Source organism: Pleuronectes platessa, chromosome 7 (assembly GCF_947347685.1).
Source record: "Pleuronectes platessa chromosome 7, fPlePla1.1, whole genome shotgun sequence".
Taxonomy (NCBI): domain Eukaryota; kingdom Metazoa; phylum Chordata; class Actinopteri; order Pleuronectiformes; family Pleuronectidae; genus Pleuronectes; species Pleuronectes platessa.
In genome coordinates this window covers 132,182-158,651 of record NC_070632.1, presented here as the reverse complement: position 1 = coordinate 158,651, position 26,470 = coordinate 132,182, and the positions used below count along the sequence as shown (strand labels likewise).

Genomic DNA, 26,470 nt, shown 5'->3' with positions numbered 1-26,470 from the left:
GTAAGATAACCAGTGACTGTATAGAAATACCATCAGCATCTGTATATAAAGATCATCAGCGACTATGAAGATGATCGGCGACTATAAAAACGAGCAGCAACTGTATAATAGGAGCGACAGTGACTGTATATAAAGAACATTGGCGACTGTATAAAAAGCACCAGTGATTGTATATAAAGGCGATCAGCGATTGTGTATAAATACTATCAGCGTCTGTATATAAAGATCATCGGCCACTGTGTATAAAGAAATGGATTAGATCAAATTAAATTATACTAAAACTGTTCATTTCAAACCAAACCATACAGGATACGTTGAGGACGTAATGACGTCATCACAGCTCGACTCGGGTGTCCTGTGTCTTTAAATGTTTGAACTCTCAGCGCGCGGCCTGCTTCCCTCTGACGTCACATGTGCATGAGGACAAGATGGCGGTGGCGCTGGATAGAAGCTTCGTGGAGATCTGCGGCTTCGAGAGAGAAACGGTTCGACGCTTCAGAGAAGTGACGCTGACCCTCGGTAAACTGCGCACTTTGTGTCTGTGTCATCTGCGACTCTGAGATACGAACTTCAGCTGACAGCAGCTAGCAGCAGCTAACAGATGCTAACTGCTGCTAGCTTCAGCCAGCAGCAGCTAACACCTGCTAACTTCAGCTAACAGCTGCTAACTGCAGCCAGTAGCAGCTAACACCTGCTAACTTCATCTAACAGCAGTTAGCAGCAGCTAACATTAGTTAGGAGCAGCTAACAGCAGCTAATAGCTGCTAACTTTAGCTAACAGTCAGCAGCTTACAGATGCTAACTGCTGCTAACTTCAGCCAGCAGCTGCGAATAGCTGCTAACAGCAGCTAATTCAGCCAGCATCAGCCAACAGCAGCTAGCAGCAGCTAACTTCATCCAGCACCATCTGATAGCAGCTAACTGCAACCAGCAGCAGCTAACTTCATCCAGCACCATCTGATAGCAGCTAACAGCAGCTAGCCGCAGCTAACTTCATCCAGCACCATCTGGCAGCAGCTAACAGCAGCTAACAGCAGCTATCGTCAGTCAGCACTCTGGTGAACGGGGCCTGAACTGAAATTTAGCTCAGAGCAGGAAACCCAGGCTGCGTTTGGAATGTCTAAATCTCCTTTCCTAACCACTGAATTGTCTCCCTTCCTAATCACTATATCATCTCCCTTCCTAGTCACGAAATCATCTCCTTTCCTGACCACTAAGTCATCTCCTTTCCTAACCACTGAATTGTCTCCCTTTCTAATCACTATATCATCTCCCTTCCTAGTCACGAAATCATCTCCTTTCCTGACCACTAAGTCATCTCCTTTCCTAACCACTGAATCGTCTCCTTCCTAACCACTATTCCTTGACCCTGATGTTAAATGTCACTAGGTGAAGGAGATATTTGTATTTAGTTGTCATGATGATATTCATATTTAACTGTGATGATGAATAGCGAAGATGGTCTGAAGTTGGTTTGTTAGTTAATTAGTTCCATGGGTAGTTGGTAAGTGAAAGTCGATGTTAACTCTCATGTCTGCAGGTGTGACTGCTCCCCCTGGTGGCCAGAAGTTTGCAGACAGTGCTGGAGCGTTTCATTATGAGGAGAGTGGGAAGCTGCTGTCAGTCACCAGCAACAGATTCATCCACTGGTGAGTGACAGCTGGTGTTCACCTGATGATTCGATCACACATGTTCAGGTGTGAACAAGATCACTGACCCATTCAGAGGTTTCTGAGACGCTCAGCTGACGAGAATATTTTCAAGTGTATATCAAAATATATACTTAATGAACAAATATGTATCCCTCATACAGTCACAGGTTCACACACACACAAAAAAAAGGCAGTATCAATAATTCCATGTTACCGGTATAACATTTCCTTTCAGTCCGTAATACCTGTTGTGTTTTTCCCAAATACAAACCAGTACTTTCTGTTTACCTTTAACTATATATGTCAACCTCTCCAGCCCAAGACCGGTCATCAGCTCCCTCTTCCACATTTCAAGTGATGGTGGTTCTACATTTTTCCAACATAAACCAAACGTTCTCCTTGCATGGAGAAAACAGAAATCCATAATTTTAGTTTGCTTCATTGTTCTGTTTAAGTCCTCAGGGTGCATTCCCAGTATACATGTTTTTGCCTCAATGGAATATTACTTTTAATCAACCATGAGAAACATTTAACTACATTTCCCCCAAACATCTGAATCTTAGGGCATTCCCACAAGCCAAGCAGTGAATCAAAGCTCCTTTCTCACTTAGGCATTTAACATAGACATCAGGAATGTTAGGGGAGATATAATGAAGTTTAACAGGGGTTGGAGAATTTAGCACAGGACTCCAGAATAACTTTTCTATTGGGTGCACCAGCACATAATTTAGGTGCGTCCAAAAATTGGATTATCTGGCCCTCACTCCAAGACACTGGAGAGGAGACAAGCGAGAACTCGCTAAAAGTTGTTGACATTCTTATTAAACACAATCGGCAATATGTCGTGATCAGCTAAATTATTGATTTAATGTTTATACACAGCTCAGAAATATTTAGGGAACAGTTAGAGTTCACAGCGAAACACCAGTTAAGCTTTAGAAATCACAGTGTCCATTTAGAAGAACCAGTGGTTGTGAACCAGTTTCTCTGATTTGGTGCAAATCAAAGTAACAACAGGTGAAATGGAGACAGAAGCAAGACGAGCCCCAAACAGGGAATGTTTTTAATGTGGTGTCCACAGACAGCTGCTCTCTGCTCCTCCCTCCTGACTCCTTCTACTTCTGGGTTCTGCTCCTCCTCGCTACTGGTAGCATGAGGAGCTACCTAAAGATTTTCAGTTATTAAGATCTGATGTGTGATTGAACTTGTCCTTTAATTTTGTTGAGCAGTGTGTATCGTTCGATAAGTTGATATAGTAATTATTATTAAGTGTGTGTGCTCGTCTCTGTCGCTCTTCAAACAAACAAACGATTACATTATTTAGTTTTTTATAGATGGTGTCATGAATCCGGATGATTCAGGTCACATTAACACTGGACTCCTGGTTGTGTATGTCTCGTGTGTAGCTGGTGAAAAGAGTGTCTCCTAAACTTTCCAGCAAAAAAACGACTGTTCCGATTCCTAAGAGGTTCGGATGAGCCCAGGTCACATATACCGCTTCGTTCTCATGTCTGCTTCACTGTCCTTTTGTCAGTGAAGCTTGTGAGTGGGGGTGGAGCCTGTGTGTGAGTATAAACTCTGCCTCGCTGAGAGGCAGCACGACACACTGCTGATAAGAACTGAACATTTCCTGTCGCTGGTTCACGCTAGTAGTTCTCCACAGGTGAAGCAGCACTGGCGTGCGTGTGGTCAGGTGACGTTGTCTTGTGTAACCACTTTGATTCTATGCAGGTTGACGTCAGGTGACTCTGTGCAGCTGGTGGAACAGTCTCTGGATGCCGACTTGCTCAACAACTCCGTCAAACTCCGCTTCACCCACTGCAATGTTCTGCCGGGGGGGGTCACCATCCAGGAGACGCTCAGCAACGTCGTCATCCTCATCTCCACCAATCAGAGTGTCCACAGACTGGTGCTGCCTCACCCCACATGCATGTACCGCAGTGTGAGTCTCATGGGCTTCCTCCCATCTGCACTGAACACACAGATTTGAGGGTCATGTGACATCGGTGTGTCCTCTGATTGCAGAGAAGAGTGTTTCTGTGAGAACATTAAGCTGAAACTGACATAGAACCAACACTTGATTTTTAAAGTGTGCATTGAATAACCTTTAGATTTGACTCCAGAGAGGAGAACCTCAGGAACCTGAATGTTCTATGTTCTCCTCAGGAGCTGGTGACGGAGCTCCACATGCAGTCCGTCCTCACTGACGTGGGGAAGCTGAGTCTGCAGGACCCTTCGCACAGCGCCACCATCCCCAGCTCAGTGGTACAGATGGGGAGTCCCAGCTCCTGCACAGCCTGGCTGAGTCACCAGGGGGAGGCGCACTACGCCCTGGCTTCACCTGCAGGGGGCATCATGGTGGTCACTCTGCCCCCCCACGACACACCAGGTAGACACCAGCTCACCGATTCACACACTTTAAACACAAACTTCTTCCTCATATGAGAATGAGTGAGTGGACGTGTTGATGAGGTTTCTAACACGTGACGTGAAACTGGAAGAACACAAACATCTCAGGATGAAGAAGAGGAGCCGGACACGTAGAAGACGAAGACGTCAACTTGGAAACACGAGGAGGTTCCAGATCTTCTGGTGATTGATCTTTCCACAGCAGAGTTTATACATCATGTCCCGCCTCCCGCTGCTCTACAGGCTCCGCCCCTCGCCTGGATGTTCCCACATGTTCCTGTTGGTGTGAACGAGTCGAACGAGTTGGATGAACTCCAGAACCAGTTTTACAGGGTTAAGTTGTTTGTAATATATAACTTCACCACAAGATGTCTCTGAATGTGGGGTTGCGTGTTGTATGCAGGTGGCGTGTCGACAGTTGAGCTGAAGAGGAGCTCTGTGATGGGGAGGTTGTCGGGTTGGATGCCGACAGTGATGAGAGGAGACAGTCGAACTGAACATGTGGTCAGTCTGATCGTCAGAGAACTGGAGGACGACTTGTTCATCTTCACACTGAGTCAGGATCATAGACTGAGGATGTGGTCGCTCACGGTCAGACACACAACACACACAGATGCACAGACACAGCGATAACTATTGAGCTTTTCATGTTAAAAACGTGTAGTGTTCCCGTGTCCAGGAGCAGGCATGTCTGCTGGAGGTGGACGTGTTGGAGTACATGCCTGCTTGTAAAGGAGTTCAGCGTGTGTCAGGTCAGGGTCATCGTCTGAGGATGACCTTCTCCTCCACCACCGGCCTCTGTCTCTGCGTTTACCTGGCTGTCCCTCAGCGAGGACAGTTCACTGTCCTGCAGTTGGTGACTGCCGAAAACAACCGCTACAGCCTGGAACACATCTCCACCCTGTTCACCACGCAGGTATTATTAAGGTTTGAGCCCAAAGGGTCAGAATCTTACTGTTTCTGCTCTGGTTTGTTATCATTATTTGGTGTTTGCCGTTTCGGCTCAAATTCCCGAGAGCTGGAATGAGCTAGAAACACGAAACTTAACAATAACTGGAGTTGATGTGCATTCGACTTTCTCTGAAGCATGACCTCAGTCGCCCACGTGGTGGCACTGTAACTAAGCTTTAAAAAAAAAAGTAATAGGCCAAGCCCATCACATTATATTACCAATTGATTTCTACTCAATCCAGATTGTTTTCCACAAAATCCTGTTAAACCAGAAAAGTTTGCCATGACTGCTAATTTTCCTCGTCTGAATCTGCTCATTGCTGCTTGCGGCTGTATTTAATTTCATTGTTTTGATTCTGTTGAAAAGTTTTGAACTTAAATAGTCTCACAACAGAATTCTTCAACCTGTCGATCGTTGGCGGAATGTAGAAAAGTATAATATGTTCTAAAGATGTAACCTTTGTGTGAGCAGGAAACTCTGGTGGATTTTCATCTGACATCTACAGATGTTTGGGGACTGTGGGTGGATGAGTCCAACTCCACTGTCATCAAGTACATTAACTTTGAACAGTAAGTAGAAGAGAACGTGGTTCTAAAATACATGTAACTATTACTAAGTGTAACTGTGTTACTGTAACAAAGTGTAACTGTGTTCAGTAACTTGGCAGGTCAGTGGAACCAGGTGTTTGTTCAGCCTCCACCAGAGGAAGAGGTTCATGTAGGAGTCGACCAGGACCCTAGAGTAAGACTGGCACCACACCTGTATCACACCCCTGACCAGACAACCAGATACCTGCTCTGATACCTAACCAGAGCCCTGACCAGACAACCAGATACCTGCTCTGATACCTAACCAGACCCCTGACCAGATAACCAGATACCTGCTCTGATACCTAACCAGACCACTGACCAGACAACCAGATACCTGCTCTGATACCTAACCAGACCCCTGACCAGACAACCAGATACCTGCTCTGATACCTAACCAGACCACTGACCAGATAACCAGATACCTGCTCTGATACCTAACCAGACCACTGACCAGACAACCAGATACCTGCTCTGATACCTAACCAGACCCCTGACCAGACAACCAGATACCTGGTCTGATACCTAACCAGACCCCTGACCAGACAACCAGATACCTGCTCTGATACCTAACCAGACCCCTGACCAGACAACCAGATACCTGCTCTGATACCTAACCAGACCCCTGACCAGACAACCAGATACCTGCTCTGATACCTAACCAGACCCCTGACCAGATAACTAAAGCTGCTTTCAGACATACGCCTCCTTCACAGTTTCTCAGCAGAAGTCGATGTTTGAAAACAGAGCAGAATGAATTTACTGTCACCGGGGGAGAAAAATTTAATACACAACAGATGCAAAAATGAAATGAATGTAGAAGACACAGACTAAAGGCCTATGTATGCTTCTCCGTTTTGAGGGACACATGGGAACCTCCTCGCAGAGCTTTTCGTGCAGCTCTGATTTTTCTAACTACACGTCGGTATGCCAGAGAGCCTAGGGATAGCCCTTGGCTGTGATTGGTCCGCTAACGACAGCATTTCCGGACCTCAAACTTCCTGTTTCATTCCCTATAGCACAATAAATCTAAACACAACTATGATTCTGTGACAAGTGTGTTAAGCCAAACACCCGCTGTCACGACTTTAATTCCACGGCTGCCATGACACTCAATTAGCAACGCAGTTCAGAAACTAAATCGGGGAACCGCTGCGTTGAGAAACGTTAACATTTAGACCCGCTGGGTGTCACTTTATCTAAAGCTGTTGTTTCTACGCGTGTTCAGAGTCGACTACGATTCTCTAAGCTCGTGCAAAGCAAGTCCTCTTCCATGTCGAGCAGCTCCAGCTCCATCAACAGCCTTTGTCTGTTAGTTGCAGTGTTAATTTTGGCAGCTATTTTTGATTTAGTCTTAGTCTTAGTCTTTTGACGAAAATGAAAATTAGTTTTAGTCACATTTAGTCATTTTATCCTTCTTAGTTTTAGTGTAGTTTTAGTCACATTTAGTAGCCTCATTAAATCCTTTTCTATAAAAACATATAGCTGCAGCCTAATAGCTTAAAAATATACATTTAGTTTTAAATGTGAAAACAAAAAGTGAGAGCAGGTCAGACTGGAGGCGAACACAGAAACTGAAGCTCGGTTCAAACCAGCTGCAGCTTCTGCTCTGATCAAGAAGCTGCTGCTGATCTGTGATCAGCTGAGACCAGAGAAACTCTGTGTTTTCACTGTTTCCACTGATAAGAAGCAGTCAGTCACTGAGCGGCTGCTCATAGAGAACGAGCTCTGATCTCACTGAGTCTCTGAGCGAGGGGCGGAGCTACGGACCGGTGCGCTATCTGGGGCGCAAACAGGCACACACAGAGACACACACAGAGACACACACACAGACACACACAGAGACACACAGACACACACACAGACACAGACATCATAGCCGATACGATGATGTTTTAAAATGATTGTGACTTAGTCAACCACCAACATTTTCGTCTCGTCTCGTCAACGAAAGTTAAAATAGATTTCATCATAGTTTTTATTTTCACAGATCAGTTTTCGTTACGTCTTTGTCATGAAAAAAAGATCGTTAACGAATATTTTTCGTTATAGTTTTCGTCAACGAAATTAACACTGGTTAGTTGCCATCGTTCACTGTGTGTGAGGAGCCGGGAGGAGGTAGATAAACAATCGTGGACTTCTTCTACATATGCCATGAGGTAGGCTTCTCCAAGCTCGTCTTCCGTTGCGCCACCTACTGTTCTGGTGGTGAATTGTTTTCAGCACCAACAGTTCGGAGAACCATAAATGAACGGACTCGGAGGACCATACACATGCCTTAAGATTTCAAGAGTGTGTGGTGATACGAGCCGGTGTCGACGTGCTGTAAACCAGATCACGGGATCTCTGCAGTGGAGTTGATGCTTCCAGTGTCGGTCCGCTGCTCCACACGTTACTTGACAATCCGTAGATTTCAATGTTGTTCTGAACATGTCTGATCAGAGATATCGATTTATTTGTTCTTTCGGAGAGTCATAATGTGCTTGGAGACTACAATCACACCAACCACACCGACATCACCACTGACAGTAAACATAACCTGTCATAAGAAATGCTCCACATGTTATTAGTTGCACTCACTCACACACAGAGATTCATCCCTCATGTTTGTTGCAGGGAGTCTGGTCCCATGACTGAAAAAGGCATAACTCGACCGGTGACTAGACGGCTACACAGTTAACATGTCTTACTCTATCCAGATGTATTCATCAGTGTTAAACGGATGTTTAGATTTTTTGATCATGTGACCTGATTAACTTTTATGTTTAACATGTATGTGGACAAATCGCATGTAGACATCACTGAGCAGCTTCCTGTGTCTTCGTCCACAGGAGACGTACCTGGACGTTCTCTTCTCCCCTCTCAGATTCTCGGCTGCAGCCGTAGTTAAAGCTCTACAGGTGAGAACTAACCCTGTGTCTGTGCAGGGAAAACTATTATTGCAATAATTGTATTTTATTTATCAAATTAGTTTGTTCTATTAATATCCTCAGCGGTGACTCGCAGCATGATTGCTCTCCTTTAAAACACAAACTAAATTATCAACATATAACAGTTTTTCTAATACAAGGGAAACAGTGATCACGTTTCCCTTGTGACCCAAACCCAAATTCATCACTACAAGCAGTTGATCTCTATAAGTGGATTACATATCCTGTGATAGTCCCAGAACTTAAGGGTTAGGGGCTACTGACTGTTGTCACTAATCCAATGGGTCCTCACTAAGCTGATGCTCTAACGTGTGTTAGATCTTCCGCCGCGGCTCAGAGAGACTCTCTGACGTTTCCTGGGAGACGCTGAAGAAGGAAGTGACAGTTGCCGTGGAGACGGAGGTAATTTATTATGGTCTGTTTGAGCTGATGGGGTAAACAGCGTTGCAGCCAATTCCTATACATTTTATGTTACTGCAATTTTTCCAGACGTAATAAAACAGAATAAACGTAACATGCCTCCATGCTGGTCCTGTGATGTCATCCAAGTGTCCTGAAGCCCCGCCCTTCATATTCACTCTAAATGATGTAATTTACACCAAGTTTTTGGCCTCAATGTGTCTGTGTCTTCCTCTGGAGCTGCATTCATGTTCGCATGCGCACACTGTACAAGCTTGCGCCTCTGCTCTTGCTTCAATGCTCTTGCCCAAGAGACATGTGAAGACATCAGTAACTGCAGCTATGCAGCGAGAAAACCAGAAGAAACCAGTAGAACCAGCCGGGTTTAGAACCCTGGCAGTGTGTAGCCTGTAAAAGTAGGCCTGCCTATCACAAACTGATGGACCAGGTGCTGGCTTCAAGTCACTGACAGTAACATTTTATCAAATCTAATCATATAATACTATTAAGAAGAACTTAATTATAAAGCACTTTTCAAAACAAAGTTAAAACAAGATCAGATATGACAGGACACAGGCAAATATAACAGTCAATATTGATTTGTCTTTGTTTAAATTTTGACATGATTGTTTATGTTTGAGGGATTATGTTCAATAAAGAGACTTTAAAAACCTATACCCCTCCTCCTCCTCCTCTTCCTCTCAGCTTCAGAACAGTGTGACAGAGTTTGAGTTCTCGCAGGAGGAGTACCGGCAGCTGCAGGTTGAGTTCTGGTCCAAGTTCTACGCCTGTTGTCTTCAGTACCAAGAGTCTCTGTCCACCCCTCTCGCTCTTACAGTGAGTCACAGCACCGGACTGGTGTGTCTGCTCAAGAAGGTGAGGATGGATAAGGGGAGGAGCGTTGAGGACGAGCCATAAGGTCTGATGCTAAGAACATACACGAGTAACCTGTGTGTGTTCTAGGGTTCCGTTTCCTTCCTGCTTCCTTGTTTTGCTGTGGATCATTTGTATCTGAGCAGCGACGAGTATCTGTTCTCTGAGGAGGAGACGCCTGTGACTGAAGGTAACTACTGACCTCACAACATTTGGAGTACATGTTCGTTACATGTTATTTATCACTGACCTCATCAACAGGGTAAATGGTTTATATTTATACAGCACTTTCTTAAACTTTTCAATCCAAGTTCTATAATTTTTCAATTCACGCGTGAGTGTTTGTCAGTTGGAGCCGAGTCTCTCTCCCAATTCCTTTCCCTATAACTGAAACGTTTTTTAACAGGGATAATTTCACTCAGTAACAAACGCACCCAAGGACATACACGATCCCCCTCCACCCCTTCTCTCCTCCTTCCTCCCTCGTTTCCTCCTCCTCTCCCCTCCTCCCTTTCTCCTTCTCTCCTCTTCTCTCTCCCTCCCAGCATACTTTCTCATACATATTTGTGCTGCTGTGATCAGACGTTTCTCATTTGCAGAGCTCACAGAGCTCTGTGTTGTTCGGTCTCTGACTAAGATCAGCTAACCCGTCGATCACAATCTAGCTTCAATCTCTAAAACCCTCACGTTCGATCCCCGTCACTCTCTGGACTCACAGGCTGCCTTTATAAAATGTGTGCAAGAGCTTGTTCCATTCTAGTGAAAGGGATTTATTCATCTAAAACCAAAGTCAAAATCAAGTAACTTTCTGGAGGAATATCAAAACACTATGTAAATTCAAGTTTAGCAGTCCATCAAAAACTGAGTTGGTGTACTTAATAATTAAACAAAAATTATTTTCTTGTTTCAGGTAAAATAAGGTTTGCATACAAACTAGGATTAGGGTTACATAAAGATGTAGTTTGAGTTTTTCCTTTTCTTTATTTTTCTTAATAACTCCATTTTACATATAAACAATCTCAACAAACATGAACAACTAAGCAGCTTTAGCTTTCCTCTTTGTTCCAGCTTGCTCTGGTTCAGTGAAGTGAACTCTACCGTGTGCTGCCAGGATAAAATAGAAACGCTCCGTTAAAATCCATGAAAGCATCTGGGTCCATAAAGAGCGGCTTCACGGAATCCATTACGTTGATTATGCCAACTCGTCGCACAAGCTCTAGTTGCAACACTTTTTGTATAAGTTTCAAAATAAAACCACTCCAGCGTTTCTGTTGACTGAATCCATGCTTCTTTTTTTTATTGTGAAATATTTGCAGGAGAGGAAGATGCACAGGTTCATACTGTACAGTACTGGTATTTATTTGAGTTTATTTTTGTCAGGTGAACAACACAATACATGGGATTGGCTGGTTTACCACCCCCACCTCACGAGATGTTGCCTCAGTGTTATGCATCATAGCAGACCAGACTAATTGATACCTAAATTATTTATTATTGATTAAATCGATTGGCTGTTGAAGCCCTATTATGTAATCGTATGTCTGTGTTGTATAATCGATTATGTGAGTTGTGTACATGATTGTGTGTTCAGACCCAGAAGTGGGCCGGGACATCCTGCAGCTCGTCCAGTGTCTGCGGCTGCTCAGTGATGCTGTTTCTGGAGAGATGGCATATGAGATGGAGAAAGCTCTGGATCATCTTCAGTCAGCTGGACGAGCTGCTGAGGTCGTAATGGAGACCATGCTGTCCAATGACAGGTGAGCTGCTAGGCTCCGCCTCCACAGAGTCACGACACCTTCATAATGCTAAACAGTTTTGTTTCTTGCAGCGATAACGTGATAGAGGACATCCAGAACAAACTGCAGGACGTCCGTAACCCGACTGCGGCCATGATGGTCCTCCTGAGGGAAATGGACCTAGAGACGGACTCTGAGGTCACAGGCGAAGGAGCCGGCCCACCTGGTACGAACGAAGGGTGAACTTAAAACGACCGGACACAAAAAGCACAACAGGCTGACGTTAGTGTCTTTTCCCTCGTCTGTGTCTGACAGGTCAGACTCTGGCCGTCAGGCTCAGCCTGTCACAGCTGTACGGCAGCAGCGCCGCCATTTCGCTCGTCTGCCAGGCCGTCGGTCACATGGCCATGACCAGGGCGCTGTTCTGCAGAGACCTGCTGATCCTGCAGAAACTCTATCTGAGGCTGGGCGACAACGTATGACTCACACACTGTTACAGACTGCACATGAGACAAGCCGCAACTAAATGGAGCTGTACACACAGACATGCATATGTTTCCCACTGACAACGTCATCAGCTGCTGGTTAGTGACAACAGGACAAAATTCTCTGTGTAGGTGTTTCTGGGTGGGGGGGCTCAGCTGCTGCAGCTTCAGCAGGACCTGATTCCGAGGACTTGTCACCTCCTGTCGTCTTATCACCTCCTTAAACACATGAGTCAGAGCGTGGCCTCGTCCGTCCCTGTGGACATCATGTGAGTACACACACCTGTAAGGTTACATCCTATCTGCACCATAAAGATGGCCGCCCGAGATGCTCTCTCTCTGTCTCCCTCTGTCTCCCTCCTTCGCTCCATCAGCATCACATCTGACGTTAAAACATCCAAGTTTTTATTTTGAATTTATCAGATATATTTTACTGTTCATATGTTAAACAGTAAGCCTTAATATGTGACCTCTGACCTTGTGTTGTTTCAGAGATGCCAACCTGCAGCACCTCACAGTGTTAGAACTGTCTGACTCTCCAGCTCCGTCCACCAGAACAGGTCAGTGTCTGTCTGACGGTCTGTCTGTTTGTATGCTACCTGTCTGTCTCTCAACGTGGCAAACCTCGACCCCGGCTCTGGCCCTTCCAAAGCTCAAATCCTCCGTCATTGTTGTGCCAATAGGTGAAATTCATCTTTATCTTTTTATGAGAGGCCTGAAGGATTTGAGCCATAACTAACTGTTCATGGTTCCCTTCACCTCGACTAAAGCCCCAGTTCCAGCTGAAGAAAAACAGGCCAAAGCAGGATACTGCCTCCACCATGCTTCACCGTGGGTTTGGTGTTGTCTTGGCTATGTGCAGTCTGGTTTTTGCACCAAATGTTCTGTTAACAGACCAGAACATATTTTTCCGATCCAAACCCTGATATATTTAGCAGGGCTTGGACGTATTTCTTTGTAAGTAAAGGCTTCTGTCCACCCTTAACTCAAAGTCCACACGTATGAAGACTCAGTGAGATTGTTGAGCACTTCTCCTTTAATGTAGCTGGACGGCTCTTGGCAGCTTCCAGACCAGTGATCTTTTCATCTTTTCATCAATTTTGAAACGGGCGTCCACTTCTTGTTAATGCCACAATTTCTCAACTAGTTGATGACAATCTTCACTGTTCCCTGGTAAATCGTGAGCCTTGGAAATGACTGTTCCCTTCTCCTGACTGATCCCTTGGAAGCTCTTTGCAGATGTTCTAAGTCAATGTCAGGAAAATCCTACTAGAGCAGCTGTATTTATTTGGGTGCTTTCAGAGTCACTTCTACTGATTGACAGGTCCCTACTGTCTGCTTTGCGTCAACTGAGTTCAATGTGATTGGTTAATTCTGAACACCGCAACATCTCTAATTATAAGTGGGTGTGCACGCTTATGCAAGCACATAATTATATTTTTTATTTCTCCCCTTAAAAGATTATAGGTCACGTTACCTACATACACACAACATGGTTTATCACAACATGGCAAGGCAGGGAATGTGTTTATATATATATATATGTGTGTGTGTGTGCCTTTTAATACCTGTATGAATCTGCTACCTGTCTGTCTCTCAGTGCTCAGTCCTCAGACTGTGGTGGAGCTCTTCTATCAGACGGCGGCGAGGAGGATCATCATGTCTCAGATCTTCTCTCAGCAGCAGAGTCACGCTCTGCTCGCCTGGAGTCACATGATCTCTAACGTGGTCACTCTTCTCGCTCAGCTGCTGTATCCTCGTCCAATCAGACGTGTGCTCAGTGCACTGCTGTCATCGTACACATCAAATCAACATCAACTTCTTCATGTACAAGTTCATGTTATAGAAGTTTGTGAAATAAGTTTGTCTTAACGATGATAATTTAACATTTTAGGGTTATTCTTTATATATCTGCGACTAATGTTCCTTCAAATCTGTTGGACTACGCACACTTTTGAATATGATTTTGAAATGTGTTGAAAGCTGCAGAAACAATCGTCACTGTTTTGAATAATGTTTTTCTCTGCATCATACTGAGTGTAAAATGAAAGATTGTTGACTGTTACTGGTGGAATCACGTTCTTCAGTCTTAACTGGCGTCTCTCAGTTGGCCCAGTAACCCTGGTTTCCAGTTTCCTGAATGTCTGATGTCAAACTGTCAGTACACTCAGCTGCAGGTGAGCTGTGTTTCTATATGACCATTATTATTATTGATCGTTATTCATTATTATTGATCATTAGACCTATCTCTACCATTGAAGTATCTATAGTTTGTTTTACTGCATCTCATCGTTGAACTGATGATCAGCTGGAAGTAACATTTCTGTTGGGAGGCTTTAATAAGACTTCACACTGAGCTTACACACATAATGTGATTTAATGTAATGACATATGTATTTTGATGAAGGGCATCTCACCTGTGTTTCCTGTGTCCAGGAGTACGTGAGGCTGATTGGTCCGTGGTGTCAGGTGAACATCGGCTCGTGTCGCTTCATGCTGGGTCAGTGTTACCTGGCCAACGGCGAGGGACAGAAGGTGAGTGAGGTGGATCAGCGAGAGCCTGACCCTGACCCTGAGCCTGAGCCTGACCCTGAACCTGACCCTGACCCTCAACCTGAACCTGACCCTGAACCTGACCCTGACCCTGAACCTGACCCTCAACGTGACCCTGAACCTGACCCTGACCCTCAACCTGACCCTCAACCTGACCCTGAACCTGAACCTGACCCTGACCCTGACCCTCAACCTGAACCTGACCCTCAACCTGACCCTGACCCTCAACCTGACCCTGACCCTGACCCTGAGCCTGACCCTCAACCTGACCCTGAACCTGACCCTGACCCTGACCCTCAACCTGACCCTGAGCCTGACCCTGAACCTGAGCCTGACCCTGAACCTGACCCTGAGCCTGACCCTGAACCTGACCCTGAACCTGACCCTGACCCTCAACCTGAACCTGACCCTCAACCTGACCCTGAATCTGACCCTGAATCTGACCCTGAACCTGACCCTGAATCTGACCCTGAATCTGACCCTGAACCTGACCCTGAATCTGACCCTGAATCTGACCCTGACCCTGAACCTGACCCTGAACCTGACCCTGAACCTGACCCTGACCCTGACCCTGTTGTGGTTTGTCCATCAGGCGCTGCAGTGTTTCCAGGAGGCGGCGACGGAGGTGGAGAAGGAGGAGTTTCTGATGCGACTGACGGGCGCTGAGGACGAAGAAGCTGCCGCCACCTGCAGGTTACAGTATTACAACAAGGTACTGATGAAGGTGTGACGTCCCACAACATCTGTGTTAAAGGCACAAATGTTAAGTGTGTGTCTGTCTCGATTCAGACGTGGACGACTGACCAAAGTGAAAGTAGTGTAAAACATAAATCGATCACGTTCCATCGATGCAGAGTCTCCTGCCTGAGAGTCCTCCTCCCTCCTCCCACTCACTCTGCACTCTAACAGAAGTTGTTAGGACCTGGACAGTCCTGATGATTACTTTGTGTTTGTGTATTTGCTTTAGAGTTTATGACTTTATGAGACGCACAGTCAGCACATCAGGGTTAGAGTGACTGGACTTATCAGGATTCATGAGTCGACATCATCCAGTAATGACTAAACACATCATCAGTTTGTGTGAGTGACAGAGACGGGCAGACAAAATACATGAAGAAGAATCATCTATAGAAATCACATTCTGTGATGCATCGATAAAGGTTTTATCTGTCACTTCACACCGACGCCTCCTGAACATGGAACTGGGAGTCTACTGGTTTGGCTTCAGTTGTCGGATCCATTACCGTGGTGACAGCTCATCTTACAGCTGATCAGATAAAAGCCTCTGGGTAAGGGGCGGGACGTTTCTCAAAGGAGCTGTAGACCAATTACAAAAGAGGGTCAGCTGGCCAATCGCAGCTCTGTTTATCCATCATGGAGTTTTGTGTGTTGATAGAAAAACCATGTGACTGTGTACAGGTGCTGCGCTTACTGGAGGACGTGGGCTTACCGGAGCTGGTCATCCAGTTAGCGTCTTTGGCCTTAACGGAGGCAGTCGCTGATGTCAGCACTCAGGTGAGCAACCCGTCACACCAGCTGTCAGCTATTTGTACAAAACTTTATTAACAGTTGAGTTTAACGCATGTCAATCAATGTTCAGGCTGCTCTGTGGACTCGGATCTTTAAACATCATCTGGACCTCGGACACAACAGTGAAGCTTATGAAGCTCTGACACAGAACCCAGACAGCAGCACGTACGTACACACACAGACACACACACACACACACACACACACACACACACACACACACAGAACCCAGACAGCAGCACGTACGTACACACACAGACACACACACACACACACACACACAAACACACACACACAGAACCCAGACAGCAGCACGTACGTACACACACAGACACACACACACACACAACCCAGACAGCAGCACGTACGTACACACACACACACACACACACACACACACACACACACACAGAACCCAGACAGCAGCACGTACGTACACACACAGACACACACAGAGCCCAGACAGCAGCACGTACGTACACACACAGACACACACACACAACCCAGACAGCAGCACGTACGTACACACACAGACACACACACACACACACACACACACACACACACACACACAGAACCCAGACAGCAGCACGTACGTACACACACAGACACACACACACACACACACACACACAGACACACACAGAACCCAGACAGCAGCACGTACGTACACACACAGACACACACACACACACACACACACACAGACACACACACAACCCAGACAGCAGCACGTACGTACAGACACACACACACACACACACACACACACACACACACACAGAACCCAGACAGCAGCACGTACGTACACACACAGACACACACACAACCCAGACAGCAGCATGTACGTACACACACAGACACACACACACACACACACACACACACACACACACACACACAGAACCCAGACAGCAGCACGTACGTACACACACAGACACACACACACACACACACACACACAGACACACACAGAACCCAGACAGCAGCACGTACGTACACACACAGACACACACACACACACACACACACACAGACACACACACAACCCAGACAGCAGCACGTACGTACAGACACACACACACACACACACACACACACACACACACACAACCCAGACAGCAGCACGTACGTACACACACAGACACACACACACACACACACACACACAGACACACACAGAACCCAGACAGCAGCACGTACGTACACACACAGACACACACACACACACACACACACACAGACACACACACAACCCAGACAGCAGCACGTACGTACAGACACACACACACACACACACACACACACACACACACACAGAACCCAGACAGCAGCACGTACGTACACACACAGACACACACACAACCCAGACAGCAGCATGTACGTACACACACAGACACACACACACACACACACACACACACACACACACACACACAGAACCCAGACAGCAGCACGTACGTACACACACAGACACACACACACACACACACACACACAGACACACACAGAACCCAGACAGCAGCACGTACGTACACACACAGACACACACACACACACACACACACACAGACACACACACAACCCAGACAGCAGCACGTACGTACAGACACACACACACACACACACACACACACACACACACACAACCCAGACAGCAGCACGTACGTACAGACACACACACACACACACACACACACACACACACACACAGAACCCAGACAGCAGCACGTACGTACACACACAGACACACACACAACCCAGACAGCAGCATGTACGTACACACACAGACACACACACACACACACACACACACACACACACACACACACAGAACCCAGACAGCAGCACGTACGTACACACACAGACACACACACACACACACACACACACAGACACACACAGAACCCAGACAGCAGCACGTACGTACACACACAGACACACACACACACACACACACACACAGACACACACACAACCCAGACAGCAGCACGTACGTACAGACACACACACACACACACACACACACACACACACACACAACCCAGACAGCAGCACGTACGTACACACACAGACACACACACACACACACACACACACAGACACACACAGAACCCAGACAGCAGCACGTACGTACACACACAGACACACACACACACACACACACACACAGACACACACACAACCCAGACAGCAGCACGTACGTACAGACACACACACACACACACACACACACACACACACACACAGAACCCAGACAGCAGCACGTACGTACACACACAGACACACACACAACCCAGACAGCAGCATGTACGTACACACACAGACACACACACACACACACACACACACACACACACACACACACAGAACCCAGACAGCAGCACGTACGTACACACACAGACACACACACACACACACACACACACAGACACACACAGAACCCAGACAGCAGCACGTACGTACACACACAGACACACACACACACACACACACACACAGACACACACACAACCCAGACAGCAGCACGTACGTACAGACACACACACACACACACACACACACACACACACACACAACCCAGACAGCAGCACGTACGTACACACACAGACACACACACACACACACACACACACAGAACCCAGACAGCAGCACGTACGTACACACAGACACACACACACACACAACCCAGACAGCAGCACGTACGTACACACACAGACACACACAGAACCCAGACAGCAGCACGTACGTACACACACAGACACACACAGAACCCAGACAGCAGCACGTACGTACACACACACACAGACACACACACACACACAGAACCCAGACAGCAGCACGTACGTACACACACAGACACACACACAAACACACACAAACACACACACACAGAACCCAGACAGCAGCACGTACGTACACACACAGACACACACACACACAACCCAGACAGCAGCACGTACGTACACACACAGACACACACACACACACACACACACACACACACACACACACACACACACACAGAACCCAGACAGCAGCATGTACGTACACACACAGACACACACACACACACACACACACACACACACACAGAACCCAGACAGCAGCACACACACACACACACACACACACACAGAACCCAGACAGCAGCACGTACGTACACACACAGAAACACACACACAACCCAGACAGCAGCACGTACGTACACACACAGACACACACACACACACACAGACACACACACACACACACACACACACACAGAACCCAGACAGCAGCACGTACGTACACACACACACACACACACACACACACACACACACACACACACACACAGAACCCAGACAGCAGCACGTACGTACACACACAGACACACACACAACCCAGACAGCAGCACGTACGTACACACACACACACACACACACACACAGAACCCAGACAGCAGCACGTACGTACACACACAGACACACACACACACACACACACACACACACAGAACCCAGACAGCAGCACGTACGTACACACAGACACACACACACACAACCCAGACAGCAGCACGTACGTACACACACAGACACACACAGAACCCAGACAGCAGCACGTACGTACACACACAGACACACACACAACCCAGACAGCAGCACGTACGTACACACACAGACACACACACACACACACACAACCCAGACAGCAGCACGTATACACACACACACACACACACACAACCCAGACAGCAGCACGTACACACACAGACACACACACACACACACACACACACACAGAACCCAGACAGCAGCACGTACGTACACACAGACACACACACACACACAACCCAGACAGCAGCACGTACGTACACACACACACACACACAACCCAGACAGCAGCACGTATACACACACACACACAGTTGGTTGCGTGGGGTCTGGGTCAGTGGATTAATCCTCAGTTGTCCTCTCAGGCAGCTGGATTGCCTCCGTCAGCTGGTGGTGGTTCTGTGTGAACGCTCTCAGCTCCAGGACTTAGTCCAGTTCTCCTACGTCAACCTGCACGATGAGGTAAATCCTTCACCTTTGACCTCTGCCCTGATCATGTTACTATCATATTAACTAATGACCGTATTGTCTATAATTATTAACACTCCTCATTCATTTGATTCAAATGGAACGTTACATTCTCAGTCAAACAGTTTCTGAACCCTCATGTATCTCCTGTAAGTTTTTTAAAAGTGACTGGAGAGTCTCAGTGTGGACAGAAGCTGTGGACCAGCTTCTCATCCGTCCCTGTGACGGAGACGTTTCTGATCTGGTTCTGTGTCTTTAGGTCGTCAGTATCATCGAGTCTCGAGCCAGAGGTCTGGACCTGCTGACTCACAACTACTACGAGCTGCTGTATGCCTTCCACATCAACAGACACAACTACAGGAAAGGTGCGAGTGTGAAAATTGATGGTTACTCACCTGTTCCTGGTCTTTCTCTTCTCACGTCCCCATTTCTCCGCTCACCAACTGGTCGAAGGAAAATCTGTCACTATTTGTCTCATAGGCTTTAACGTGGTGAGACGTGCTCTGTTCTTAACCCTCAACGAGAGTCAGGAAAAACGACTAAAAATAGAACCTCTGGGAAAAATGTCGTCCAAACTGATTCTTGTTCTTCTCCCAGTTAAAGAGCTTTTTCTCTCTGTCATCACAGCTGCTCATTGTGGGAACAGTTTGTTTCTCTTTAATTTTTAGGGCCTGACCTAATATGTAAAGAGCCTTGAGATTACATTAGGTGCTATACAAATTGAATTGTATGATTGAATTGACGATGGGTGTGTGTTTGTGTGTGTGTTTGTGTGCGTGCAGCGGGGACCGTCATGTTTGAGTTGGCGATGCGTCTCGGTCGCGAGGTCCCAACTCGTCTTGGTCTTCAGAAACAGGTGAACTGTTATCTGTCGGCTCTCAACTGTCTCCGACTCATCAGACCAGAGTACGCCTGGATCGTCACACCTGCGTCTGGAGCTGTGGTACACACACACTCGTCGCACACACATGCACAATGTCTAGAATACATCCGTTTTAATGAATAAGCTTCTGAGTGTGTGTCTGTGTGCTGCAGTACGAGCGTGCAGGAGCGTCTCCAAAGAGAAACTCTGATGGAGACTTTTCTCGTGAACCAGGTCAGATTCAGTGATTGATTGAAACTTTCTCAGCAGCCTCATTGTGAAAAGTGTTGTTGCCCTCTGGTGGAGGAATTGTGTCCTGACGTGATGGAACAGGATGTACTGGTGTTTGAATGTTGGTTTCCTGCTGCAGTTAAACGTCAGGTCGACATCCTGGAACTCAACGACCTGGAGAAGGAGTACTCCCTGTCTCGCTGCCGCCTGACGCTAGCCCAGCACCACCCACCATCTGCCACCATCGCAGGTAAGTAGGCAGCTCCTCCCCCTCTACCTCCTACTCCCCCTCTGCCTCTCTCTCACCCGCCTCTCTCTCTCTCTCTGACAGGAAGTGCATCCGCGGAGGAGATGGTGTCCCTGTTGGTTCAGTCCGGACTCTTTGACTCGGCTCTGTGTCTCTGTCAGACGTTCAAACTGACCTTGACTCCGGTGTTTGAGGGTTTAGCCTTTAAGTAAGTTCTGGTTCTGCTGTTTAACAGGAACCCTAAGGTTTTGCTCACTCATGGTAAGAACCATGAAAGTTCTTTAACGTAATGCTCTGTTTTAAAATCAGAGGTTTGAACTGTTGTCTTTTACTTAAAAAAGCCTTTTCCTGTCTGCTCCCAAATGATATTTGTCCCCTCTTGATGAGACAGAAAAATGTAGATGTTGTGTTAATGTATTGTTGTTGGTCTGTTCTCAGATGCGTCAGGCTTCAGTTTGGGGGGGAGGAGACTCAGAATGAAGCTTGGAGCTGGTTGGCTGATAATCAGCTATCGTCTGTCGTCAACACCAAAGAGTCCAGGTTTGATTCTTCTTCTTCTCTGACACCAGGTTTCAGCAGCAGGTTGGAACCCAGTCCTCCTCTCCACAGATCCAGCTCCTTGTGTTTGTAGCATCCAGCTCCTCCTGGTTCTTCCTGAGTTCTTATCAGTCCTGATGGGATGTTCTGGTTTTACCTTGGGGAGTACTCCCAGTCAGAAATGTCCAGTGAAGACGTCCAGAGGATCCAGATCAGATGCTGAACCACCTTAACGGAATCTTTTGCTTGACGTGGTTTCAGATGTTTGTATCTGTGATCTGGTTCTTTCACTCTCCACCCAGAATTCATGACCCTAGTTTAGAGTCAGATCCGAGATCGACCAGTAAATCCAGAGTTTCATCTTGAGACTCGGCTCCTCTACACCACAATTGTCCAGTCCAGCATTTCTGCTGATATCTTTGCGAGCACCCCATGTGTCCCTCGGCATGATGACCATGCCACCCACACATAGATCCTCGTTAGCGTGCTCTCTCATCCAGCTTGGGGCCCTGCTCCGGACAACAAGGCCCCAGGATCAGAAACCACTGGAACCCCTCAGGTTCAGACCAGTGATTTAAATTGTCAATCATCGGATTTGACTTTATCAGGACTTTTATAAACTATTATCTAAGGTTTGCAGAGATCAGGAGAGATGACAACTAGAATCGTTATCATGAGTTAGAAACATGAATTTATTTAAATGTTGTGAGTTCAACTTGTGAAACCTGCTTCTTGTTGTTTTCTGTCTCTAACCTGCACTGAACAGATGAGGATTCAGAGGTCAAAGGTCCTGCGGACCTCATTTTGTTTTGAATGTGTCAAACAACTTCAGCAACTGAAAACTCCGATTGGTGGAGACAGAATCAATCAATCAAATTGTATTTGTATAGCCCATATTCACAAATCACAATTCGTCTCAGGGCTTTAACATGATGTGACATCCTCTGTCCTTAACCCTCAACAAGAGTCAGGACAAACTACTAAAAACCCTTTTAACAGGCAGGTTAACCACAGCTTCTACTTTGTTCTGTCCTCAGTGCTGCGGATGAGGCGTGGCGGCTGCTGGCCTCTTACCTGGACAGATATCCCTCCGCTAATGGTCAGCACCACCGCTGTGTCATCAACAAGCTGCTGTCACATGGTGCCCCTCTACCTGATTGGCTGGTCAAGTCATACAAGGTGAGCAATCAGCCAATGACAGGGGAGGTTGTTACTGAACATACCCAGAGAGACGATGTGGGGATAATGATGCTGGCGGCCTGATTGTGACTGTATTTCCCATGATGCTCTCTGTCAGGCCGTGGACGCGGCGTCACTGTTGCGTCTCTATCTGAACTTTGACCTTCTGGAAGCTGCAGCTGAACTCGTCCTGGAGAATGTGGACGCTCTGCTGGGGAGAGGACACCAGTACTTTGGAATAGAAGTAATACTGCAAACATACTACTACTACTACTGTTAATACTGCAAACATACTACTACTACTGTTTATACTGTAAACACACTACCAGTGTTAGTATTGTAAACACACCACTACTACTGTTAATACTGCAAACATACTACTACTACTGTTTATACTGTAAACACACTACCAGTGTTAGTACTGTAAACACACCACTACTACTGTTAATACGGAAAACACACTACTACTACATTTAATACGGTAAACACACTACTACTACTGTTATAATACAAACACACTACTATTGTTAATACTGTAAACACACTACTATTGTTAATACTGTAAACACACTACTACTACTGTTAATACTGTAAACACACTACCACTGTTTATACTGTAAACACACTAATACTACTGTTAATACTGTAAACACACTACTACTGTTAATACTGTAAACACACTACTACTGCCTACTCGAGTCTCATCCAAATGTTCTCCTATTGAGACCCGCATAGTAGAACACGCATGAACATTCAATGTTGTGTGTGTCACATGGTGTACTGTCGTGTGTGTGTGTGTCACATGGTGTACTGTCGTGTGTGTGTGTGTAACGTTGTGTACTGTCGTGTGTGTGTGTGTAACGTTGTGTGTATTATGTCTTTCAGAAGCCTCTCTCTGCGACCTTCTCTTCAGTTTGGCTTCCGTACACGTCCATCTATCAGCTGATGCAGGCGCTCGCTGACACTCAGACCAACAGCAGCGTGAGTCTGCATCACTTCCTGTGTGTGTGTGTGGTTGTGTTGTGGGTGTGTTGTTGGGTGGGTGGGTTTTTGTGGAAAAACAGTTTCATGTGGTTCCTTCACAATAAAAGTCCAGCTGTTGTGTGACGTCAGTTTAAGCACCTTGGGGTTAGGTAACAGTCGGTCCAGATGTTAACTCAAACATCTGGACCTCATCTCTGTTGTTGTACACAAGGGAATCGAACGCAAGTCGTGATGGTGACCTTTTGTTTCTGTTTTCAGATCTATAACAAAGTTCGAGACAAACTGGATGAGTATCACAAACTGGTGGATCTGACGACCCGACGCAGACTCGAGACTCGATAAAAACATGTTCAGCTGTGACTTTGTTTAGACCTGATGTAAATATTGATTGTGATTGTGTTTTTGTTTTTTACAACAACATTGTTATCAGCTTTTCTACTCGTCTGTTTTTGTATCTTTGACCAAACTGTAATGAAATGAAAGGTTTTCATAAATCTCACTGAGTCGACAATTCACTTCAGTTATTTCAATTGTTTGTCTTTGAATATCGTCCGTCTCTGTGTGTGTGAGTTGTGTCTCTTTGTGTGGTTTGTCTGTGGGAGTCCGGTTTGTGAGTCTGGAGAAGAATCAGATTATTCATCCCGTCAAACAGGATGTTGTGTAACCATGGTAACGGACATGTCGACAAACTGATTTTATTGAGTTTTTGTTCAGTGAGTTTTTGTTCACAGTTTGGAGAAAAGCTTCAGTGAAGACACAGAAATATGCAAATGTAATATATAGTTATATTTAATAATATTATATAATACATGATAATAAATCAAATATGAACAGTTTGAAGGAAATAAATTAAGTAAAAAAATTATAAAAATATTCGTAAAGAACCAGGTGACGTCCTGCAGGGGGCAGCACCGGCTCTGTTCCTGTTAGTAGAAGCAGCGCCCCCTGCAGGACGTCACCTGTCTACTCCGATCCTGATGACGTCACCAGTTTATTAACCAACCGACTGTTACAAACCGACTGTTACAAACCGACTGTTACAAACCGACTGTTACAGAGCGACTGTTACAGACCGACTGTTACAAACCGACTGTTATAAACCGACTGTTACAAACTGAGTGTTACAGACCGACAGTAACAGACCGACTGTTACAGACCGACTGTTATAAACTGAGTGTTATAAACCGACTGTTATAAACCGACTGTTACAAACTGAGTGTTACAGACCGACAGTAACAGACCGACTGTTACTGACCGACTGTTATAAACTGAGTGTTATAAACCGACTGTTATAAACCGACTGTTACAAACTGACTGTTACTGACCGACTGTTATAAACTGAGTGTTATAAACCGACTGTTATAAACCGACTGTTACAAACTGACTGTTACAGACCGACTGTTACAAACCGACTGTTACAAACCGACTGTTATAAACCGACTGTTACAAACTGAGTGTTACAGACCGACAGTAACAGACCGACTGTTATAAACTGACTGTTACAGACCGACTGTTATAAACCGACTGTTACAGACCGACTGTTACAGACCGACAGTAACAGACCGACTGTTATAAACTGACTGTTACAGACCGACTGTTAAAAACTGACTGTTACAGACCGACTGTTACAAACTGACTGTTATAAACTGACTGTTATAAACCGACTGTTACAAACCGACTGTTATAAACTGACTGTTACAAACCGACTGTTACAGACCGACTCTTAAAAACTGACTGTTACAGACCGACTGTTATAAACCGACTGTTACAGACCGACTGTTACAAACTGACTGTTACAGACCGACTGTTACAAACCGACTGTTACAGACCGACTCTTAAAAACTGACTGTTACAGACCGACTGTTATAAACCGACTGTTACAGACCGACTGTTACAAACTGACTGTTATAAACTGACTGTTACAGACCGACTGTTACAAACCGACTGTTACAGACCGACTGTTACAAACCGACTGTTACAAACTGACTGTTATAAGCCGACTGTTACAGACCGACTGTTATAAACTGACTGTTACAGACCGACTGTTATAAACCGACTGTTACAGACCGACTGTTACAAACTGACTGTTATAAACTGACTGTTATAAACCGACTGTTACAAACTGAGTGTTACAGACCGACAGTAACAGACCGACTGTTATAAACTGACTGTTACAGACCGACTGTTAAAAACTGACTGTTACAGACCGACTGTTACAGACCGACTGTTACAAACCGACTGTTATAAACTGACTGTTACA

The 26,470-nt window shown here is 46.0% G+C and overlaps 1 protein-coding gene across 1 annotated transcript; it reads left to right on the top strand.

Annotated features, from left to right (window-relative positions):
* Positions 1-396: 396 nt before the first annotated feature.
* On the top strand, positions 397-24,709 carry nup160 (nucleoporin 160). The gene is made up of 34 exons (XM_053426230.1): positions 397-519; positions 1,541-1,649; positions 3,384-3,594; positions 3,819-4,041; positions 4,465-4,652; positions 4,741-4,977; positions 5,485-5,582; positions 5,670-5,754; positions 8,432-8,500; positions 8,849-8,932; positions 9,635-9,805; positions 9,893-9,992; positions 11,394-11,559; positions 11,631-11,764; positions 11,854-12,014; positions 12,156-12,292; positions 12,516-12,583; positions 13,624-13,774; positions 14,131-14,200; positions 14,460-14,558; positions 15,169-15,288; positions 15,996-16,091; positions 16,177-16,271; positions 20,068-20,164; positions 20,430-20,535; positions 20,953-21,113; positions 21,206-21,266; positions 21,403-21,513; positions 21,595-21,718; positions 21,949-22,050; positions 23,085-23,226; positions 23,345-23,470; positions 24,112-24,207; positions 24,469-24,709. Exons 1-34 carry the CDS (start codon positions 429-431, stop codon positions 24,550-24,552), a joined length of 4,173 nt encoding a protein of 1,390 aa, XP_053282205.1. The 5' UTR covers positions 397-428; the 3' UTR covers positions 24,553-24,709.
* The last annotated feature ends 1,761 nt before the right edge of the window (positions 24,710-26,470 follow it).